General features: G+C 40.3%; 1 protein-coding gene across 7 annotated transcripts; it reads right to left on the bottom strand.

The window, feature by feature from the left end:
- Nucleotides 1-9,902: 9,902 nt before the first annotated feature.
- On the bottom strand, nt 9,903-23,891 carry LOC125145276 (centrosomal protein of 290 kDa-like). Of its 7 annotated transcripts, none has more exons than XM_047816888.1 (2): nt 12,999-23,891; nt 9,903-12,176 (listed from the first exon to the last, which is right to left on the bottom strand). In XM_047816888.1, exons 1-2 carry the CDS (start codon nt 23,889-23,891, stop codon nt 10,746-10,748), a joined length of 12,324 nt encoding a protein of 4,107 aa, XP_047672844.1. In that variant the 3' UTR covers nt 9,903-10,745. The 7 variants fall into 7 exon arrangements, with proteins under 7 accessions (XP_047672844.1, XP_047672847.1, XP_047672846.1 ...); XM_047816891.1 differs by having other exon boundaries at nt 9,903-14,680; nt 17,210-23,891; XM_047816890.1 differs by having other exon boundaries at nt 9,903-17,246; nt 18,090-23,891.
- Between the last annotated feature and the right edge of the window lie 17 nt (nt 23,892-23,908).

Raw genomic sequence — 23,908 nt, 5'->3', positions numbered from 1 at the left:
CTATTCAGGCATGAGAACAACCAGATGCTTACTGGCCTGTATGTTAAGACTGTTTTTCTTCACATGACACATGAGAGGATAGTATGTGACAGCTGCCTGCAATAGAAAGAATGACCTTTGCTTTCATGTGATGAAGAGTCAGGATCACATCATGTGTCTAGAAATATTACAGCTTTCCTACAGCTGAGAGAACCAATATAATATATATATATATATATATTGTATTATATGTATATACTGTTTAATATAATATTTATTTGGTGATGTTTTAATTAAAACCCACAATAGACACACCCATATTAATCTCATTAGAAACTGTTCTTGTAAAAGAAAAAAGAAAAGAAATGTTAGTGTACCTTTACTCAGTATGAAATAATTGCAGAGGAATATGATGAGTAAATTAGAAAGATTCTGTGACTCAGATTCTCGTAATCAGTATATTGTGATGTGTGACAGCATAATCGTCCAATTTGCTTCAAATCAGAATTGGTCAAAAGACCCCTTTGTGGCCAGGGTCCCCAAGTGCATGCATGGTAAATCTGGTTGGTAATCCATCCCTAGTTAGTAAGCCTTCACTCACTTTCAAGGGACAAAAATAAAGACATTAAAAGTCCATATTTCATTAATTAATGTTTTTTTTTTTTTTTTTAAAAGTAGATTATTTTTATATTTTGCAACAAGACAATTGAATACACAGAAGAATATGACAAAGAATGCTTGAGCTGATTTCTTTCTAGCCCATTCATTTCATAGTTAAACTTGGTGGCATGTCCCCTCTGTGTATGTGTAATTATTTTAATCCTACAGCGATCGCTATGATATATCTAATTAGGAGTTTCTTCCAGTCAATATCACAATGAGTGTCTTATAAGAAAACACAGTATGTGACCATTTTCTTTGCAGTTACCATACTGAATCACATTATCACAGATAAAATAATATTATCTACTGACTTATATGACAACCTGCTATTATAAACTGGCACCTGGGAGACACAACATATCCCTATTCCTACAGGAAAGAGGGTAATGCAGGAGACATGGCCAGAGGGGGACCTAGACACAAGAGAGGAGGCTCTGGGGTGTAAAATTTACTAATGAGACTCTTCCACACAGCTGAGTCAATCATTAAATCCTGAGTGACAATCAATCCATAGCCTATGGCTCTACCAGACCTGCCGCCATTCCACTTTTAATGATGCCAATATTAACTGTGAATATAACTCTGCCAACTTTCTTGTCATTTCTCAAATTGCTTGCTGTGAGGCAATAAAGATGGAAAACGTGGTTTGTCCTCTAATTTGTCTGGTCTCCATTCTTCTAATCGCTATAGATAATTAAACTGACCCAGTACAGCATGGCCATCAATATTTAAGACTTTTAAAGGTTGTGCACTCTCTTTTCCTTTGAGTTGGTTGCAATTACAGATACATGTAAACTGTTTGCACTGCTTTGCAATGGGAAAAGCGATTCAATATTTAATGAGAGCTGCACAAACATGGTTTTAAATAGAAGTAATTTAGGTCTCAATGTGGAGGTTTAATGATCACAAGGCTAATTTCTAAAAGCTTGACATGTTTTTTTCCATTAAATTTTGGCACAAAATAGGCACAGAATAGCTCAGGCTGTATTATCTTTCTTTATTTTCATATGTATTTAAATGTGAAGCAATAGACCAGTTTACTTATGCATTTTATACTTTAACTATAACAATTTTAATAAATGTTCCTTTTAAAAAGATGCATTAATACATAACATATGTCTCATTTATATAGACAATTTTATATACAATTTTACTACTAGAGATTGGGCAAATCAACTGAATGTACCACACCATGTGGCTCATTATCTGTCATTATCTATCATTAACTTTTCTTTAATGCTAGGTCAATCAATATAGTAGATTAAGACTGTTTCTGATATTAAAAATGACAAGTATTCAATTCACCCATTGTCTGTTTTTATGATGTTATTGTATAATTGCATTGTATAAATAGTAGTTCATATCCTTTAGCATGTTTTTAAATGAGTAGTCATTCTTAGTATTTAATATATCTTTATTGTATGCATGTAGTGAGTATTTAATACCAAAACTGCACATTAAGATATTAAGTACAACTAGGAGCTTAAGTGCTATTCAGAGAATAATTTAATAAATGTTAGTAGATTTGCCGCAGCATGTCTCAATTAGGTGAGACTCTGATCTGGAAGCTAATTAGATTTTTTTTTTCTTGCATGATATTGGAATGATCTCAAGTGAGAACCACTGTCTGACAGTTTCTTTAATAAAAATGAAAATAAATGAAAGAACTTTACATAAAAATAAAACAATTAACATATACTTCACACATTTATATAAATGGAGATATAACTTGGCAGCACATTAATTCAGCTGGATTTTGCATAGATAGAAGGTATATTTATACAGAAAAAATAACATGAATTTCCCAGTATGGTGGAAGATCTGTATTGATGGTGTCTTAGAAATCTTATTAGGCTGCATAACATTTAATGCTGCTGAATATACTGTACACATATATACAACTGTGTGCTTCAAACTTTGTGGCTAGCTTTTGGGTGCACACATAATGGTGTAATGGTCAGGTGTCCATAAACATTTGGCCATATAATGTATTTTAATATCACCAACCAATCGGAAACCTGATCCTACTACATCCACTGCCCAGACATTTTGAGATGCTAGACAGTCTTGTTTCCAGTCTAATGTATTTATTTCAGATTACTTAAAATATTAAAATATCACACAGAGACCAAGGAAACGGAAGAGGCACTAGTTGCAGCAAGGGTAATAGTGACATAGTCATCCGCGCTTGTATTTATTCCTCTTCTTTAAAAGTTTCAGACTATAAAACTGCACAATTTACCCGCAACTTGAGTGTTGACGTTTTGCTGATGAGCATGCTAGCAGTAGCCTCTGTGTGAAGCTAAATTGTTAGCATCTCTGAGGTAATTTCATCTTCTCATGACAACAAAACGGTTAATATAGCATTTATATAGCCTTTATGATAGTCTTATTCATGTTAGTTCTTTGTAACAGGCTGTGAGATTGTTTTAAAGAGTCAAAGTACATGATTCTCCAATCAAAAAGAGACTGCACATCTTTAATTATCATGTAAGGTGTGCAAGGAGGAAACTATTGCTGTCTAAGAAAAATGTGAATGCAAGACTGAATTCTGCAAAAGAACAAAAAGACAAAGGCCAAGACTTCTGGAATAATGTGCTTTGGTAAATTTGCTAATGTGCTAAAATTGAATTATTTGAAAGGCATAAAGAAGGACATGTTTGGTGTAAACCATATGCAGCACTTCAGCAAAAAAGAAAAATCATACCAACTGAAACATGGAGGTGGAAGTGTTTTGGTTTGGGGATGCATTGCTGAAGCAGGACTTGTCCAGCTCAACATATAGAATTCACTATGAATTCTAAATTGTATCAGAAGGTGCTTGAGGGACATGAGAACATATGTCAAAAAACTGAAGCTGAAGTGGAACTGGACCTTGCAACATGACAACAACATTCCAGTAAATCCACTAATGACTGGCTGAAATGATAATGACCAAGTCAAAGCCACGATCTAAATCGTTTTGCGATAAAACTGAAAGAATTATGCATTGAAAAGTGGGAGAAACTTTCATCTAGTTGATGTCAGAAACTGGTAGATGGCTACAAGAAATGACTCATTGATATTGGAAATACTAGATATTAGGGCATCGGATGTCCAAACTTTTTCCTCAGTTAAAATACTCATTTTGTTGATTTCTTTTGTTTAATAAGTTTTTTTGTTGCTGGTGGTGTGTTTAAAAGCAATTACAACACTTTCATCTACAGGTACAAGTTAAAACAAGATCAGAAATTGACATGTTGATATTTCTTAATAAGGAACTTAAACTTATTTAATGGGGTGTCCTAATTTTTTCACATGACTGTATATTGTTCTTCTTTGGTTTTCAGGAACATTTTTACTATATAAAGAATAATGTTATATTTCCATTGGTGTTTTGTTGAAACTTAGAGTAATGGGATGGTTTAAAGAAGGTTCTAGAAACATCTAAATAACTTTCAGAATCTTTGTGTTAATCTAGGATGGTTTTTAGAACGTTTCCCGTACCTCGCATACGACAATAATTACATAAGATAAAAAAAACTCTATTTCTAATATCACTTTCAAAGATTTTGTAGATGAAGATGTTGGTCCATTTTAAATGTTTTTCATGTTTACATGCTTGAAAATAGCTAAATGTTCAGATACTGAAATGTCTAGATACTGGACATCTCAATGACACGAATATTGTGGTTTGAATCAATCATGATGTTTTCTTGGTTGGGATTGTTTGAAATGCTTTTAGGTTACTAAAGGACATATCTACTGATACTGTACATTGCTGCCATCTTGTGTTTATATGCTCTGCAAGCGGTAAGCACTGTAGTGACAACACAATTTAAGGATCCAAGACAAAAGAATAAAGATATAAATTTGTAACTGATTAAAAAAATATGTATAACATTATCAGTTAACATTAATGTTACATTTAATAGTTTATGCACATTGCAAATCATCTGATCTGGTAAGCCTTATACAATGTTTGGGTTAGTAATTTGTACATATTAAAGCTGGATTCTCCACAGCAGAAACTGTCATGATCAGCACACGTGCCTCACCTCCGCACTCACAACGGAGAGAATCGTCTCCGGAATACTAAGCGCTCCCGGACTACACTTCCCACTACACCCCGCTCAACCTAATCAGGGCGCCAGCTGTTCTCCATCAGCTGACGCACTTAAATAAGGAAACGAACTTGATCCCAAGTCTCGACTTGCTTCCGCAGTCATTCTGAGCGTTTTTCTGATTGTTCTGATTGTTTTGACTTTGTTTCTGTTACCTGTCTCTTTGATTGTTTGCTGCCTGCCCTGACCTTCTGCCTGTCCCTTGATTTCGATTTTGCCCATTCTCTGATATTGTGTTTGCCGTGCTTGACCCTGCCTGTCTGTTCTGTCGAGATTAATAAAGACGCTGCAAATGGATCCATACGACTCCGCTTCGTTACAGAAGACTTTGCCACCGAGCGATCCAGCAGCCGTCTCTCAGCTTGCCACCCAGCTCTCTGCTCAAGCCCAGCAGCTCGCCAGACACCAACAACAACTAACGCGACTTACCTCGCTCATCGGAGAGCTCCCTGCGGGGTTACAAGGTCTGCGAGGCACCGCTGCGGCTCCGAACCCTCCGGCACCGGCGCCCCTTCCGCCAGGCCAATCCAATCGCTACTCCAGCTGTCACCAGCCCGTGGCTCGCGTTTCCGGAAAAGTTTAACGGAGATCCTGGAAAATGCGGAGGTTTCTTAATGCAGTGCCAGCTCTTTGTGGCGCAACAACCGTCCCTGTATCCGACCGCCGCTAGCAGCATCGCATTTGTATGCACCCTCCTCACCGGGAAAGCGCTGGAGTGGGCCACGGCAGTTTGGCGAGAGGATGGCTCCGCCTTCCCCACGTTTGAACACTTCCTCTCCCAATTCCACTCTGTCTTCGAGCACTCCGCCACGGGTGAAAGCGCAGAGGAGTGTTTGTTGGCCGTATCTCAGGGCGATCGTCCCGCCGCTGAGTATGCGCTGACATTCCGTACGCTCACCGCCAAGACAGGTTGGGAGGAGCGACCCCTGAAGGTGATCTACCGCAAAGGGCTGCATCCGGATCTACAAGCTGAGCTCGCCTGCCGTGATGAAGGGAGAGATTTGACGGAGTTCATTGACCTGTCCATCCGCATTGACAATTTAATGCGGACACATCGACCTCCTACGCACGCCGCCCGACACGTGCACGAGACCCTTTGCACAGCCCGACCGGCGGATCCCGAGCCCATGCAGCTAGACACCACGCACCTCACGCCTGAGGAGAAAGCAAGATGCTTCCGCTTCCAACTCTGCCTCTATTGCGGAGAAGCCGGACACAGACTGGCCGCCTGCCCCAACAAGCCGCCCGGCAGACGGAACACATCGGTGAGTCCTGACACGCTCATTCCTCAATCTTCGAACTTCCGGCGGTGCAAGTACAAGTTGAAATACAGGGGAAAATGATTAATCTGTCCGCGCTAATCGATTCTGGCGCCGCAGGTAATTTCATGTCAAGGGAGTTTGTGCAAGCTTATGACGTGCCGGTAACCCCGTGTGCTTTTCCTTTGGCAGTGGAGGCGGTAGACGCAGGCCTCTCAGTGAGGGCCACATCACGCACATCTCCAGGAGTCTCCGGCTGCAGGTGGGCCCTCACCACCAAGAATATCTGCCTTTCCACATCATCTGCTCCCCACGTCACGCCCTCATCCTAGGCTTCCCCTGGCTCCAACTTCACAACCCCGTCATCTCCTGGAGAGACCTGCACATCTCAAGCTGGGGCGAAGCATGCCACCGAGACCAGCCACTCCCTACGGAAACCCCACGACCCAGCACCACGCTTTCCGTATGCTCCACCTCCACCACCTCTAAACTCCCAGTGGAGTACCAAGACCTGACGGAGGCCTTCAGCAAAACTCGGGCCACCGAACTGCCACCGCACCGGCCCAGTGACTGCGCCATAGAGCTTCTGCCTGGATCCACTCCGCCCTGAGGGAGAATCTTTTCGCTGTCGCAGCCAGAGAAGGCAGCCATGAAAGCCTACATCGAGGAGGAGCTCCAGAAGGGCTTCATCCGCCCCTCCGTCTCCCCGCCATCTTCGTGAAGAAAAAAGATGGAGGCCTCCGCCCATGCATTGACTACCGGGCGCTGAACGACATGACAGTCAAGTTCCGGTATCCTCTTCCCCTCGTGCCGTCGGCTCTCGAACAGCTCCGCCAGGCCCGATACTTCACGAAACTGGACTTATGCAGCGCTTACAACCTCATCCGGATCAGAGAGGGGAATGAATGGAAGACCGCCTTTTCGACCCAATCAGGCCATTATGAATATTTAGTCATGCCGTTCGGCCTTTCCAACAGTCCCGCTGTGTTCCAGTCATTCATTAATGACGTGTTCCGCGACATGCTGGACCGCTGGGTGGTCGTATAGATCGATGACATCCTTATATATTCAGAAACCATGGAGGAACACATCCGGCACGTGCGGGCAGTCCTTAAACGCCTCATCCAACACCGTCTGCACGCCAAGGCCGAAAAATGCGAATTCCACCAGACCTCCACGACCTTCCTAGGCAACGTCATCTCAGCCGAGGGGGTCGCTATGGACGACTCCAAGGTGCGTGCGGTACTACAGTGGCCCCGACCACAGAGCCTGAAGGAGTTACAGCACTTCCTGGGGTTCACAAATTTATATCGCCGCTTCATCCGTGGTTTCAGCACGATTGCAGCCCCACTCACCTCCATGACCAAAAAGGCCTCCACTTGGCTTACTTGGTCCCTTGAAGCTATAACGGAATTCCGGCGCTTGAAAGCGAGCTTCACCTCAGCTCCCATCCTCCACTATCCGTATCCAGACCGGCCGTTCATAGTAGAGCTGGACGCCTCTAATACGGGGGTGGGGGCCGTACTGTCTCAACGCCAGGGCTCGGCCAATAAGATGTTTCCATGTGCATACTTTTCACGCAAGCTATCTCCAACGGAACGCAACTACGACATGGGGGACCGAGAGCTGCTAGCCATGAAGGTAGCATTCGAGGAGTGGCGGCACTGGCTAGAGGGCGCGGTAAACCCGTTCACCGTGCTCACCGACCACCGGAACTTGGAGTACCTTCGCGCTGCCAAACGCCTGAATCCCCGTCAATCGAGGTGGGCCATGTTCTTCACAAGGTTCCGATTCACGGTGACCTACAGGCCAGGGACCAAGAATATCAAGGCCGATGCTCTGTCCCGCATGTTCCGTGAACCCGGCCCGGACACAAGCCCCGAGCCCATCATCTCTGAAGCCCACATCCTCGCGAACATCCAGTGGGACATCATGACTGAAATAACCCAGGCCAACGCCCACACACCACCACCTGCCAACTGCCCTCCATCCCGGAACAATGTGCCCGAGAACTGGCGCACGAAACTCCTGGAGCTCCTACATTCCAAACCCAGCACCGGCCATCCCAGCATCACAGGCACCATACACCTGGCTCAGAACGAGTTTTGGTGGCCGACTCTAGCCACAGACGTGCGCGAATTCGTCCGAGCCTGTACGATCTGCAATACCTCTAAGCCCTCTCATCAGCTCCCCGCGGGCTTACTGCTTCCCCTGCCCATGCCTCAACGCCCCTGGTCCCACATTGCACTCGATTTTGTCACCGACCTTCCCCGTTCCAACAACCACACGGTTATCCTCACCGTGATCGACCGGTTCTCCAAAGCCTGCCTGATCCCCATGCCGAAACTTCCCACAGCCGTCGAGACCGCAGAGGCATTGTGCAACTTTGTCTTCCGGTACTATGGCCTGCCCGAGGATATCGTGTCCGACCACGGCCCCCAGTTCACCTCACGAGTCTGGGCGGCATTCTTCAAACAGCTCAACGTGAACATCAGTCTCACCTCGGGGTACCACCCGCAAGCAAACGGACAGACGGGACAGCTGAACCAAGACCTCGTCCGGTTTCTACGCTCTTACTGCCACAATAACCAGACCGACTGGAGCACATACTTGATGTGGGCTGAGTATGCTCAGAATTCTCTCTTCAAACCCGCCACAGGTCTAACCCCGTTCCAGTGCGTCCTGGAATTTCAGCCTCCTTTGTTCCCCTGGTCCGACACACCCTCTGACTTACCGGCCGTTGATGAGTGGTTTCGTCGCAGCGGGGACACGTGGAGCGCGGCACACCGGCAGCTACAGCGAGCCATTCGCAGGCAAAAGACACAGGCCAACAGACGCGACCGTGAGCACCCTGACTACCAACCCGGACATTGGGTCTGGCTATCCACCCGCGACCTCCGCCTCCGTCTGCCTTGTCGTAAGCTCAGCCCACGGTTTGTAGGTCCATTCCAAATCATCAGTCGGATTAATCCGGTCTCCTACCGCCTGGCACTGCCCCCGTCATACCACGTATCTCCCACCTTTCACGCCTCGCTGCTGAAACTCGCAGAGGGACCACCAAGAGACCCAGAAACCTCCGCTGAACCACCAGCACCCCTCTTGGCCGATGAGGGAGAGGCATACCAGGTCCACGAATTGCTGGACTCCAGGCGCCGACGGGGCCGCCTGGAAAACCTAGCCGACTGGGTGGGGTACGGCCCGGAAGAGCGCTCCTGGGTCAAGGCAGGGGACATCTTGGACCCTTCACTCACCGCCGACTTCCACCTACAACACCCGGACAGGCCCGCTCCCCGGTCTCGTGGAAGACCTCGACGTCGCACACGTCCTCGCGTCGGGAGCCGCTCGCAGGGGGGGGGGCTCTGTCATGATCAGCACACCTGCCTCACCTCTGCACCCACAACAGAGAGAATCGTCTCCGGAATACTAAGCGCTCCCGGACTACACTTCCCACTACACCCCGCTCAACCTAATCAGGGCGCCAGCTGTTCTCCATCAGCTGACGTGCTTAAATAAGGAAACGAACTTGATCCCATTGCGAAGTCTTGACTTGCTTCCGCAGTCATTCTGAGCGTTTTTCTGATTGTTTGTTCTGATTGTTTTGACTTTGTTTCTGTTACCTGTCTCTTTGATTGTTTGCTGCCTGCCCTGACCTTCTGCCTGTCCCTCGATTTCGATTTTGCCATTTCTCTGATATTGTGTTTGCCGTGCTTGACCCTGCCTGTCCGTTCTGTCGAGAGTAATAAATACGCTACAAATGGATCCATACGACTCCGCTTCATTACAGAAACAGTCAATGCCAATACAATCGCTTAATTTATGAACTATTTATGAACAGTTCACTAATCAATTGTTATTGTATATTTATTCACACTGGAAATAAACCACAAAGAACAATATATGAATTCAAAAGGCTACATTTATTGAAATATATGTAGATGGATATAAATTTACTGTTAACTAGTTTGTATGTTAATTTCTTTCTTCATTTTTATTTGGTGAACTAATTAACATTTAACAGCTCACTATATTTAAGATAAGTTGAGGTAAGTTTGCAACATCATCCATATTCCACTCTAAATTTGTGAATATATAGACTACATACTTTAAGGGAATCATGATTCTTTTGAAGCGAGGACAAAGCGAGGACAAACACGATCGTCCTCCTTTAACCATGAAGCCAACACCATTTCCAAACCACTGGCTGTGTGACATCCACAAACACTTGCATGCTATACAGGATATGTGCATTTTACCTTTAACCTTGTTGCACAGGGAGCTATTCACGCACTGTGTTATAATAATACATCAAATCAGAATCAAAAGTTAATTCAAATAGCAAATAATAATTTAAAAAAAAAAAGGCAGATTAGTTGAATATTTGTATCAGATATCACACAAACATGCATCCAGAAAATATGATAAAATATGGAAAAATGGCCGATAATCATTTAATCGGTAAAAATCGTAAATGGATAATTACAATGTCATTTAGATCATTATTAGTGTATAATAATCATATCAATAAGTGCAACAATTTTTTCTCACATTCAGTGAAAAACTATATCACCTACACTTGTGGAGTGTCACTCCATTTTTTTCTCCACTCAATTACTCCACAGTAATTTCATACAACAACTGAAGCCAACATTATATGGAAGTAAAATTGTAGAAGGCTTTGTTTAAGGGAATTTTTAGGATTCTGTGATCATATCTGTATTGTGAGAACAAAGCGTGTATGACTTCAAGAATCTAAACTATTTTGTTCCTCTTGTTTAATTTCACATGGGCGACAGTAGTTGCAGCAGCGCCTGATCCATTGCAGTAGCCCCCGTCTTTGTAATACATTTGTAGATTGTGCTTCTTCTGGAGCCTTTCTTAGTTTCTCATTCCTGTCATCACTCAGCAGATGAAGAGAAGGGCTAGCAAGCTCCATAAGTCCTTCTGTCTGAATTCCTTCTACCTGTTTGTCAGACCATATCTCCACTTCTTTTATCTTTCCCTCTTGTCTCTCCTTTGTCACTGTTTGTACTGCTTTATCTGTCATATGCCTGATTTTGTCTTTAAATGTGGATGTTTCAGTGATGAGTTCCTCCATCCTTTGTAGGTATTTGGTGTTTGTATCTTTCCTCTTGCTCTTTAATTGGCTAATCTCTAAAAGCATACATTCCTTTAACAAAAGGATTTGTTTTTCTTTCTCCATGATTTTCTGCCCATCTGTTTCTCCTTCATTATGAAATGAATCTTTCATCAGCTCCCGCTCAATTTTTCCTTTCTGTAGTTCAACTTTCTTTATTTCTTTTTTGTGAATTTCTTGTAATCTTTTCTGTAGTTCTTTCTCCATGTTCTCTAGTGTTCTGCTTATTTCATCAATTACTTCTTTGTCACTCAGAGCATTCTTTTGAGAAGCAGTTGTCTTTATCTCAGTGACTTTGTGTTCAGTAGAAGGCTCTGTCATGGTTTCTGTATCTTTCATATGCATTTCCAGTTTGCACTGTATGCTTTTGTCTTTTTGCTTGTCTTTTGTTTTCTTGGTGGCTTCCAATATGCTGTCCGTGTGATTCTGGCACTGTTGTATGTCAGAACGTGCTCTCTCAAGCTGAACTTTTTCAGTTTCCAGAGTGTTCTTCATCGTCTCAGTCTCAAATCTCTGCTTCAATAGTTCTGCCTCCCAACACTCAAGAATGTCCTTCTTGATTCTCAGCTCATTTTTCTCAGCATTCATTTCCTTGGCCAGGCTTGCCAAGTTCGCTTTCATCTTCTCAATAGATGCCTTTTCCGTCTCAAGGTCAAGCTCCCTGATCTCAAATTCTTGTTGCTGCTTTTTTAAGGCATTATCTAGGTCATCTTTTTGTCCCTGCATTTGCACGTTTATTTGATCTGTTTTATTATTTTCTGATGTAATATCATTCATAGCATTCTTTGGAGTGTGATGTTGCCTTAGAAATTGATCTTCAAGGAATTTTTGTTTTTTGCTATTCTCTTCACTGATAACATTCAATCCCTCCCTTTCATTGTGCTGTTCCAGAATGAGAGTTTCTAGCATCTTCCCCCTTTTAATAGATTTTTCCATGAGTTGCTCTTCTTTTTCCAGTTCATTTCTCTGTTGCTCCATCACCAGTTTTTCACTGTCCTCTTTTTCTCTTTGATGTCCGATTTCACTCTGCATAGATGCCTTTAATTGGTCAAATCTGTGTTTCTCATTCTCTAACTCTTGCTTTTCAAGAGTTATAGCTTCTTGGTCCCCATTCAGTTTCACCTTCATTTTATCTAGCTCAATTCTCAAATTGTTGATCACAGACTTTTGCTCTTCAACATCTTGCTCCTTGATGGTTATTTCTTTCATGATATTATCAAGTTCTTCTTTCTCTTGCTTCATCTTCTCTCTGACAGTGTTTTCTATTTCTTGTTTCTGTAGATCAAGTTCTATTTTCATTTTGTCCAGATTTGTTTTGTCTCGCTTAATTTCTTTCAAATTATCCTCCAGAAGTTGCATTTGTTCATTCATTTCTGTCTCCCTTTGGTCAAGTAGTTCTTTAATTTCCTCCATTTCTTTCCTCTCTTCTGCCATTTGCTCTTTCACTGAATCAAGTTCTTGCCAATTCTTCTCTAGGGCTTCCCTTTCTTTTTCTGCCTGTTCTTTTTGTTGGTTGAACTTACAGATTTCTTTTTCCAGTTCATTTCTCTGTTGCTCCATCACCAGTTTTTCGCTGTCCTCTTTTTCTCTTTGGTGTCCGATTTGCATTTCCAACTCCTGCTGTCTTCTTTGCAAATCCAGAGATTTCTTTTCAAGATCATTTCTGTCTTTTTCTAGAAGAGCTTGGTTAGTCTCTATGTCTTCCTGTTGCTTTGCCATTTCAGAACCCAACATCTCCAAGGCATCCTTCTGTTGCTTTGTGTCTTCAACAATAATCCTACATTCTTCTCTTTCCTGCTCCAGCCTTGTTTTTATTTCATCCAGATTCATTACATCCATCTTGGCTGTTTCCAAAGATGCCTTTAATTGGTCAAATCTGTGTTTCTCATTCTCTAACTCTTGCTTTTCAAGAGTTATAGCTTCTTGGTCCCCATTCAGTTTCACCTTCATTTTTTCTAGCTCAATTCTCAAATTGTTGATCATGGACATTTTCTCTTCAACATCTTGCTCCTTGATGGTCATTTCTTTCATGATATCATCAAGCTCTTCTTTCTCTAGCTTCATCTTCTCTCTGACAGTGTTTTCTATTTCTTGTTTCTGTAGTTCAAGTTCTATTTTCATCTTATCCAGATTTGTCCTATCTCGCAATATTTCTTTCAAATTATCCTCCAGAATTTGCTTTTGTTCATTCATTTCTGTCTCCCTTTGGTCAAGTAGTTCTTTATTGGTTTGTATCTTCTTTTTAATTTCCTCCATTTCTTTCCTCTCTTCTGCCATTTGCTCTTTCACTGAGTCAAGTTCTTGCCAATTCTTCTCTAGGGCTTCCCTTTCGTTTTCTGCCTGTTCTTTTTGTTGGTTGAACTTACAGATTTCTTTTTCCAGATCATTTCTCTGTTGCTCCATGACCAGTTTTTCACTGTACTCTTTTTCTCTTTGGTGTTTGAATTGCAACTGCAACTCCTCCTGTTTTTCTTGCAATTCCAGATACTGCTTTTCCAGATCATTTCTGTTTTTTTCTAGAAGAGCTTGGTTAGTCTCTATGTCTTCCTGTTGCTTTGCCATTTCAGAACCCAACTTCTCCAAGGCATCCTTCTGTTGCTTTGTGTCTTCAACAATAATCCTACATTCTTCTCTTTCCTGCTCCAGCCTTGTTTTTATTTCATCCAGATTCATTACATCCATCTTGGCTGTTTCCAAAGATGCCTTTAATTGGTCAAATCTGTGTTTATCATTCTCTAACTCTTGCTTTTCAAGAGTTATAGCTTCTTGGTCCCCATTCAGTTTCACCTTCATTTTATCTAGCTCAATTCTCAAATTGTTGATCACAGACATTTGCTCTTCAACATCTTGCTCCTTGATGGTAATTTCTTTCATGATATCATCAAGCTCTTCTTTCTCTTGCTTCATCTTCTCTCTGACAGTGTTTTCTATTTCTTGTTTCTGTAGATCAAGTTCCATTTTCATTTTGTCCAGATTTGTTTTGTCTCGCTTAATTTCTTTCAAATTATCCTCCAGAAGTTGCTTTTGTTTATTCATTTCTGTCTCCCTTTTGTCAAGTATTTCGTTATTGGTTTGTATCTTCTTTTTAATTTCCTCCATTTCATTCCTCTCTTCTGCCAAATGCTCTTTCACTGAGTCAAGTTCTTGCCACTTCTTCTCTAGGTCTTCCCTTTCTTTTTCTGCCTGTTCTTGTTTTTGGTTGGTCTTACAGATTTCTTCTTCCAGTTCATTTCTCTGTTGCTCCATGACCAGTTTTTCACTGTCCTCTTTTTCTCTTTGGTATTTGATTTGCATTTCCAAATCCTGCTGTCTTCTTTGCAAATCCAGAGATTTCTTTTCAAGATCATGTCTGTCGTTTTCTAGAAGAACTTGGTTAGCCTCTATGTCTTGCTGTTGCTTTGCGATTTCAGAACCCAACTTCTCCAAGGCATCCTTCTGTTGCTTTGTGTCTTCAACAATAATCCTACATTCTTCTCTTTCCTGCTCCAGCCTTGTTTTTATTTCATCCAGATTCATTACATCCATCTTGGCTGTTTCCAAAGATGCCTTTAATTGGTCAAATCTGTGTTTCTCATTCTCTAACTCTTGCTTTTCAAGAGTTATAGCTTCTTGGTCCCCATTCAGTTTCACCTTCATTTTATCTAGCTCAATTCTCAAATTGTCCATCATGGACATGTTCTCTTCAACATCTTGCTCCTTGAAGGTTATTTCTTTCATGATATCATCAAGTTCTTCTTTCTCTTGCTTCGTCTTCTCTCTGACAGTCTTTTCTATTTCTTCTTTCTGTAGATCAAGTTCCATTTTCATCTTTTCCAGATTTGTCCTATCTCGCAATATTTCATTCAAATTATCTTCCAGAAATTGCTTTTGTTTATTCATTTCTGTCTCCCTTTGGTCAAGTAGTTCGTTATCGGTTTGTATCTTCTTTTTAATTTCCTCCATTTCTTTCCTCTCTTCTGCCATTTGCTCTTTCACAGTGTCAAGTTCTTGCCAATTGTTTTCTAGGGCTTCCCTTTCTTTTTCTGCCTGTTCTTTTTGTTGGTTGAACTTACAGATTTCTTTTTCCAGTTCATGTCTCTGTTGCTCTATCACCAGATTTTCACTGTCCTCTTTTTCTCTTTGGTGTTTGAATTGCAACTGCAACTCCTCCTGTTTTTCTTGCAATTCCAAATACTGCTTTTCCAGATCATTTCTGTCTTTTTCTAGAAGAGCTTGGTTAGCCTCTATGTCTTGCTGTTGCTTTGCGATTTCAGAACCCAACTTCTCCAAGGCATCCTTCTGTTGCTCTGTGTCTTCAACACTAATCCTACATTCTTCTCTTTCCTGCTCCAGCCGTATTTTTATTTCATCCAGATTCATTACATCCATCTTCGCTGTTTCCAAAGATGCCTTTAATTGGTCAAATCTGTGTTTCTCATTCTCTAACTCTTGCTTTTCAAGAGCTATAGCTTCTTGGTCCCGATTCAGTTTCACCTTCATTTTATCTAGCTCAATTCTCCAATTGTTCATCATGGACATTTGCTCTTCAACATCTTGCTCCTTGAGGGTTATTTCTTTCATGATATCATCAAGCTCTTCTTTCTCTTGCTTCATCTTCTCTCTGACAGTGTTTTCTATTTCTTCTTTCTGTAGATCAAGTTCCATTTTCATCTTTACCAGATTTGTCCTATCTCGCAATATTTCTTTCAAATTATCCTCCAGAATTTGCTTTTGTTTATTCATTTCTGTCTCCCTTTGGTCAAGTAGTTCTTTATCGGTTTGTATCTTCTTTTTAATTTCCTCCATTTCTTTCCTCTCTTCTGCCATTTGCTCTTTCACTGAGTCAAGTTCTTGCCAATTCTTCTTTAGGTCTTCCCTTTCTTTTTCTGCCTGTTCTTTTTGTTGGTTGAACTTACAGATTTCTTTTTCCAGTTCATTTCTCTGTTGCTCCATTACCAGTTTTTCGCTGTCCTCTTTTTCTCTTTGGTGTCCGATTTGCATTTCCAACTCCTGCTGTCTTCTTTGCATATCCAGAGATTTCTTTTCAAGATCATTTCTGTCTTTTTCTAGAAGAGCTTGGTTAGCTTCTATGTCTTGCTGTTGCTTTGCGATTTCAGAACCCAACTTCTCCAAGGCATCCTTCTGTTGCTTTGTGTCTTCAACAATGATCCTACATTGCTCTCTTTCCTGCTCCAGCCTTGTTTTTATTTCATCCAGATTCATTACATCCATCTTGGCTGTTTCCAAAGATGCCTTTAATTGGTCAAATCTGTGTTTCTCATTCTCTAACTCTTGCTTTTCAAGAGTTATAGCTTCTTGGTCCCCATTCAGTTTCACCTTCATTTTATCTAGCTCAATTCTCAAATTGTTGATCACAGACATTTGCTCTTCAACATCTTGCTCTTTGATGGTCATTTCTTTCATGATATCATCAAGCTCTTCTTTCTCTTGCTTCATCTTCTCTCTGACAGTGTTTTCTATTTCTTGTTTCTGTAGATCAAGTTCCATTTTCATCTTTTCCAGATTTGTTTTGTCTCGCTGAATTTCTTGCAAATTATCCTCCAGAATTTGCTTTTGTGCATTCAATTCTGTCTCCCTTTGGTCAAGTAGTTCTTTATCGGTTTGTATCTTCTTTTTAATTTCCTCCATTTCATTCCTCTCTTCTGCCAAATGCTCTTTCACTGAGTCAAGTTCTTGCCAATTCTTCTTTAGGTCTTCCCTTTCTTTTTCTGCCTGTTCTTGTTGTTGGATGGTCTTATAGATTTCTTCTTCCAGTTCATTTCTCTGTTGCTCCATTACCAGTTTTTCACTGTCCTCTTTTTCTCTTTGGTATTTGATTTGCATTTCCAAATCATGCTGTCTTCTTTGCAAATCCAGAGATTGCTTTTCAAGATCATTTCTGTCTTTTTCTAGAAGAGCTTGGTTAACCTCTATGTCTTCCTGTTGCTTTGCCATTTCAGAACCCAACTTCTCCAAGGCATCCTTCTGTTGCTTTGTGTCTTCAACAATAATTCTACATTCTTCTCTTTCCTGCTCCAGCCTTGTTTTTATTTCATCCAGATTCATTACCTCCATCTTGGCTGTTTCCAAAGCATTCTTCATGTTCTGCATTTCGCTCTGCATAGATGCCTTTAATTGGTCAAATCTGTGTTTCTCATTCTCTAACTCTTGCTTTTCAAGAGTTATAGCTTCTTGGTCCCGGTTCAGTTTCACCTTCATATTTTCTAGCTCAATTCTCAAATTGTCCATCATCGACATTTTCTCTTCAACATCTTGCTCCTTGAGGGTTATTTCTTTCATGATATCATCAAGTACTACTTTCTCTTGCTTCATCTTCTCTCTGACAGTGTTTTCTATTTCTTGTTTCTGTAGTTCAAGTTCCATTTTAATTTTTTCCAGATTTGTTTTGTCTCGCTTAATTTCTTTCAAATTATCCTCCAGAATTTGCTTTTGTTCATTCAATTCTGTCTCCCTTTGGTCAAGTAGTTCTTTATTGGTTTGTATCTTCTTTTTAATTTCCTCCATTTCTTTCCTCTCTTCTGCCATTTGCTCTTTCACTGAGTCAAGTTCTTGCCAATTCTTCTCTAGGTCTTCCCTTTCTTTTTCTGCCTGTTCTTGATGTTGGTTGAACTTACAGATTTCTTTTTCCAGTTCATTTCTCTGTTGCTCCATGACCAGTTTTTCACTGTCCTCTTTTTCTCTTTGGTGTTTGAATTGCAACTGCAACTCCTCCTGTTTTTCTTGCACTTCCAGATACTGCTTTTCCAGATCATTTCTGTCTTTTTCTAGAAGAGCTTGGTTAGTCTCTATGTCTTGCTGTTGCTTTGCCATTTCAGAACCCAACTTCTCCAAGGCATCCTTCTGTTGCTTTGTGTCTTCAACAATAATCCTACATTCTTCTCTTTCCTGCTCCAGCCTTGTTTTTATTTCATCCAGATTCATTACATCCATCTTGGCTGTTTCCAAAGATGCCTTTAATTGGTCAAATCTGTGTTTCTCTTTCTCTAACTCTTGCTTTTCAAGAGTTATAGCTTCTTGGTCCCCATTCAGTTTCACCTTCATTTTATCTAGCTCAATTCTCAAATTGTTGATCACAGACATTTGCTCTTCAACATCTTGCTCTTTGATGGTCATTTCTTTCATGATATCATCAAGTTCTTCTTTCTCTTGCTTCATCTTCTCTCTGACAGTGTTTTCTATTTCTTGTTTCTGTAGTTCAAGTTCTATTTTCATCTTATCCAGATTTGTCCTATCTCGCAATATTTCTTTCAAATTATCCTCCAGAATTTGCTTTTGTTCATTCATTTCTGTCTCCCTTTGGTCAAGTAGTTCTTTATTGGTTTGTATCTTCTTTTTAATTTCCTCCATTTCTTTCCTCTCTTCTGCCATTTGCTCTTTCACTGAGTCAAGTTCTTGCCAATTCTTCTCTAGGTCTTCCCTTTCTTTTTCTGCCTGTTCTTTTTGTTGGTTGAACTTACAGATTTCTTTTTCCAGTTCATGTCTCTGTTGCTCTATCACCAGATTTTCACTGTCCTCTTTTTCTCTTTGGTGTTTGAATTGCAACTGCAACTCCTCCTGTTTTTCTTGCAATTCCAGATACTGCTTTTCCAGATCATTTCTGTCTTTTTCTAGAAGAGCTTGGTTAGTCTCTATGTCTTCCTGTTGCTTTGCCATTTCAGAACCCAACATCTCCAAGGCTTCCTTCTGTTGCTTTGTGTCTTCAACAATAATCCTACATTCTTCTCTTTCCTGCTCCAGCCTTGTTTTTATTTCATCCAGATTCATTACATCCATCTTGGCTGTTTCCAAAGATGCCTTTAATTGGTCAAATCTGTGTTTCTCTTTCTCTAACTCTTGCTTTTCAAGAGTTATAGCTTCTTGGTCCCCATTCAGTTTCACCTTCATTTTATCTAGCTCAATTCTCAAATTGTTGATCACAGACATTTGCTCTTCAACATCTTGCTCCTTGATGGTAATTTCTTTCATGATATCATCAAGCTCTTCTTTCTCTTGCTTCATCTTCTCTCTGACAGTGTTTTCTATTTCTTGTTTCTGTAGATCAAGTTCCATTTTCATTTTGTCCAGATTTGTTTTGTCTCGCTTAATTTCTTTCAAATTATCCTCCATAAGTTGCTTTTGTTTATTCATTTCTGTCTCCCTTTTGTCAAGTATTTCGTTATTGGTTTGTATCTTCTTTTTAATTTCCTCCATTTCATTCCTCTCTTCTGCCAAATGCTCTTTCACTGAGTCAAGTTCTTGCCACTTCTTCTCTAGGGCTTCCCTTTCTTTTTCTGCCTGTTCTTGTTGTTGGTTGGTCTTACAGATTTCTTCTTCCAGTTCATTTCTCTGTTGCTCCATGACCAGTTTTTCACTGTCCTCTTTTTCTCTTTGGTATTTGATTTGCATTTCCAAATCCTGCTGTCTTCTTTGCAAATCCAGAGATTTCTTTTCAAGATCATGTCTGTCGTTTTCTAGAAGAGCTTGGTTAGCCTCTATGTCTTGCTGTTGCTTTGCGATTTCAGAACCCAACTTCTCCAAGGCATCCTTCTGTTGCTTTGTGTCTTCAACAATAATCCTACATTCTTCTCTTTCCTGCTCCAGCCGTGTTTTTATTTCATCCAGATTCATTACATCCATCTTGGCTGTTTCCAAAGATGCCTTTAATTGGTCAAATCTGTGTTTCTCATTCTCTAACTCTTGCTTTTCAAGAGTTATAGCTTCTTGGTCCCCATTCAGTTTCACCTTCATTTTATCTAGCTCAATTCTCAAATTGTCCATCATGGACATGTTCTCTTCAACATCTTGCTCCTTGAGGGTTATTTCTTTCATGATATCATCAAGTTCTTCTTTCTCTTGCTTCGTCTTCTCTCTGACAGTCTTTTCTATTTCTTCTTTCTGTAGATCAAGTTCCATTTTCATCTTTTCCAGATTTGTCCTATCTCGCAATATTTCATTCAAATTATCTTCCAGAAATTGCTTTTGTTTATTCATTTCTGTCTCCCTTTGGTCAAGTAGTTCGTTATCGGTTTGTATCTTCTTTTTAATTTCCTCCATTTCTTTCCTCTCTTCTGCCATTTGCTCTTTCACAGTGTCAAGTTCTTGCCAATTGTTTTCTAGGGCTTCCCTTTCTTTTTCTGCCTGTTCTTTATGTTGGTTGAACTTACAGATTTCTTTTTCCAGTTCATGTCTCTGTTGCTCTATCACCAGATTTTCACTGTCCTCTTTTTCTCTTTGGTGTTTGAATTGCATCTGCAACTCCTCCTGTTTTTCTTGCAATTCCAAATACTGCTTTTCCAGATCATTTCTGTCTTTTTCTAGAAGAGCTTGGTTAGCCTCTATGTCTTGCTGTTGCTTTGTGATTTCAGAACCCAACTTCTCCAAGGCATCCTTCTGTTGCTTTGTGTCTTCAACAATAATCCTACATTCTTCTCTTTCCTGCTCCAGCCGTGTTTTTATTTCATCCAGATTCATTACATCCATCTTGGCTGTTTCCAAAGATGCCTTTAATTGGTCAAATCTGTGTTTCTCATTCTCTAACTCTTGCTTTTCAAGAGTTATAGCTTCTTGGTCCCCATTCAGTTTCACTTTCATTTTTTCTAGCTCAATTCTCCAATTGTTCATCATGGACATTTTCTCTTCAACATCTTGCTCCTTGAGGGTTATTTCTTTCATGATATCATCAAGTTCTTCTTTCTCTTGCTTCATCTTCTCTCTGACAGTGTTTTCTATTTCTTCTTTCTGTAGATCAAGTTCCATTTTCATCTTTACCAGATTTGTCCTATCTCGCAATATTTCTTTCAAATTATCCTCCAGAATTTGCTTTTGTTTATTCATTTCTGTCTCCCTTTGGTCAAGTAGTTCTTTATCGGTTTGTATCTTCTTTTTAATTTCCTCCATTTCTTTCCTCTCTTCTGCCATTTGCTCTTTCACTGAGTCAAGTTCTTGCCACTTCTTTTCTAGGGCTTCCCTTTCTTTTTCTGCCTGTTCTGTTTGTTGGTTGAACTTACAGATTTCTTTTTCCAGTTCATGTCTCTGTTGCTCCATCACCAGTTTTTCACTGTCCTCTTTTTCTCTTTGATATTTGATTTGCAACTGCAACTCCTCCTGTTTTTCTTGCACTTCTTGCATTTTCTCTTCAACATCTTGCTCCCTGATGGTTATTTCTTTCAGGATATCATCAAGTTCTTCTTTCTCTCGCTTCATCTTCTTTCTGACAGTGTTTTCTATTTCTTGTTTCTGTAGTTCAAGTTCTATTTTCATCTTATCCAGATTTGTCCTATCTCGCAATATTTCTTGGAAATTATCCTCCAGAATTTGCTTTTGTTCATTCATTTCTGTCTCCCTTTGGTCAAGTAGTTCTTTATTGGTTTGTATCTTCTTTTTAATTTCCTCCATTTCTTTCCTCTCTTCTGCCATTTGCTCTTTCACTGAGTCAAGTTCTTGCCAATTCTTCTCTAGGTCTTCCCTTTCTTTTTCTGCCTGTTCTTTTTGTTGGTTGAACTTACAGATTTCTTTTTCCAGTTCATTTCTCTGTTGCTCCATTACCAGTTTTTCGCTGTCCTCTTTTTCTCTTTGGTGTCCGATTTGCATTTCCAACTCCTGCTGTCTTCTTTGCAAATCCAGAGATTTCTTTTCAAGATCATTTCTGTCTTTTTCTAGAAGAGCTTGGTTAGCCTCTATGTCTTGCTGTTGCTTTGCGATTTCAGAACCCAACTTCTCCAAGGCATCCTTCTGTTGCTTTGTGTCTTCAACAATGATTCTACATACCTCTCTTTCCTGCTCCAGCCTTGTTTTTATTTCATCCAGATTCATTACATCCATCTTGGCTGTTTCCAAAGATGCCTTTAATTGGTCAAATCTGTGTTTCTCATTCTCTAACTCTTGCTTTTCAAGAGTTATAGCTTCTTGGTCCCCATTCAGTTTCACCTTCATTTTTTCTAGCTCAATTCTCAAATTGTTGATCACAGACATTTGCTCTTCAACATCTTGCTCTTTGATGGTCATTTCTTTCATGATATCATCAAGCTCTTCTTTCTCTTGCTTCATCTTCTCTCTGACAGTGTTTTCTATTTCTTGTTTCTGTAGATCAAGTTCCATTTTCATCTTTTCCAGATTTGTTTTGTCTCGCTTAATTTCTTGCAAATTATCCTCCAGAAGTTGTTTTTGTTCATTCAATTCTGTCTCCCTTTGGTCAAGTAGTTCGTTATTGGTTTGTATCTTCTTTTTAATTTCTTCCATTTCTTTCCTCTCTTCTGCCATTTGCTCTTTCACTGAGTCAAGTTCTTGCCAGTTGTTTTCTAGGGCTTCCCTTTCTTTTTCTGCATGTTCTTTTTGTTGGTTGAACTTACAGATTTCTTTTTCCAGTTCATGTCTCCGTTGCTCCATCACCAGTTTTTCACTGTCCTCTTTTTCTCTTTGATATTTGATTTGCAACTGCAACTCCTCCTGTTTTTCTTGCACTTCTTGCATTTTCTCTTCAACATCTTGCTCCCTGATGGTTATTTCTTTCAGGATATCATCAAGTTCTTCTTTCTCTAGCTTCATCTTCTCTCTGACAGTGTTTTCTATTTCTTGTTTCTGTAGTTCAAGTTCTTTTTTCATCTTGTCCAGATTTGTCCTATCTCGCAATATTTCTTTCAAATTATCCTCCAGAATTTGCTTTTGTTTATTCATTTCTGTCTCCCTTTGGTCAAGTAGTTCTGTATTGGTTCGTATCTTCCTTTTAATTTCCTCCATTTCTTTCCTCTCTTCTGCCATTTGCTCTTTCACTGAGTCAAGTTCTTGCCAATTCTTCTCTAGGGCCTCCCTTTCTTTTTCTGCCTGTTCTTGTTGTTGGTTGGTCTTACAGATTTCTTTTTCCAGTTCATGTCTCTGTTGTTCCATCACCAGTTTTTCGCTGTCCTCTTTTTCTCTTTGGTGTCTGTTTTGCATTTCCAACTCCTGCTGTCTTCTTTGCAAATCCAGAGATTTCTTTTCAAGATCAATTCTGTCTTTTTCTAGAAGAACTTGGTTAGCCTCTATGTCTTGCTGTTGCTTTGCGATTTCAGAACCCAACTTCTCCAAGGCATCCTTCTGTTGCTTTGTGTCTTCAACAATAATCCTACATTCTTCTCTTTCCTGCTCCAGCCATGTTTTTATTTCATCCAGATTCATTACATCCATCTTGGCTGTTTCCAAAGATGCCTTTAATTGGTCAAATCTGTGTTTCTCTTTCTCTAACTCTTTCTTTTCAAGAGATATAGCTTCTTGGTGCCCATTCAGTTTCACCTTCATTTTTTCTAGCTCAATTCTACATTTGGTCATCATGGACATTTTCTCTTCAACATCTTGCTCCTTCATGGTTATTTCTTTCAGGATATCATCAAGTTCTTCTTTCTCTTGCTTCATCTTCTCTCTGACAGTGTTTTCTATTTCTTCTTTCTGTAGATCAAGTTCCATTTTCATCTTTTCCAGATTTGTCCTATCTCGCATTATTTCTTTCAAATTATTCTCAAGAATTTGTTTTTGTTCATTCATTTCTGTCTCCCTTTGGTCAAGTAGTTCTTTATCGGTTTGTATCTTCTTTTTAATTTCCTCCATTTCATTTCTCTCTTCTGCCATTTGCTCTTTCACTGAGTCAAGTTCTTGCCAAATCTTCACTAGGTCTTCCCTTTCTTTTTCTGCATGTTCTTTTTGTTGGTTGAACTTACAGATTTCATTTTCTAGTTCATTTCTCTGTTGCTCCATCACCAGTTTTTCACTGTCCTCTTTTTCTCTTTGGTGTCCGATTTGCATTTCCAACTCCTGCTGTC

This window comes from Tachysurus fulvidraco, chromosome 7 (assembly GCF_022655615.1).
Source record: "Tachysurus fulvidraco isolate hzauxx_2018 chromosome 7, HZAU_PFXX_2.0, whole genome shotgun sequence".
Classification (NCBI taxonomy): domain Eukaryota; kingdom Metazoa; phylum Chordata; class Actinopteri; order Siluriformes; family Bagridae; genus Tachysurus; species Tachysurus fulvidraco.
Note: the sequence above shows the minus strand (reverse complement) of the source record. Positions and strands in the feature narration are given on the sequence as shown.

Excerpts from the sequence above, each read along its gene's own strand:
- LOC125145276 (XM_047816886.1), bottom strand. The coding sequence starts at position 23,891 with ATGCAAATCGGACACCAAAGAGAAAAAGAGGACAGTGAAAAACTGGTG.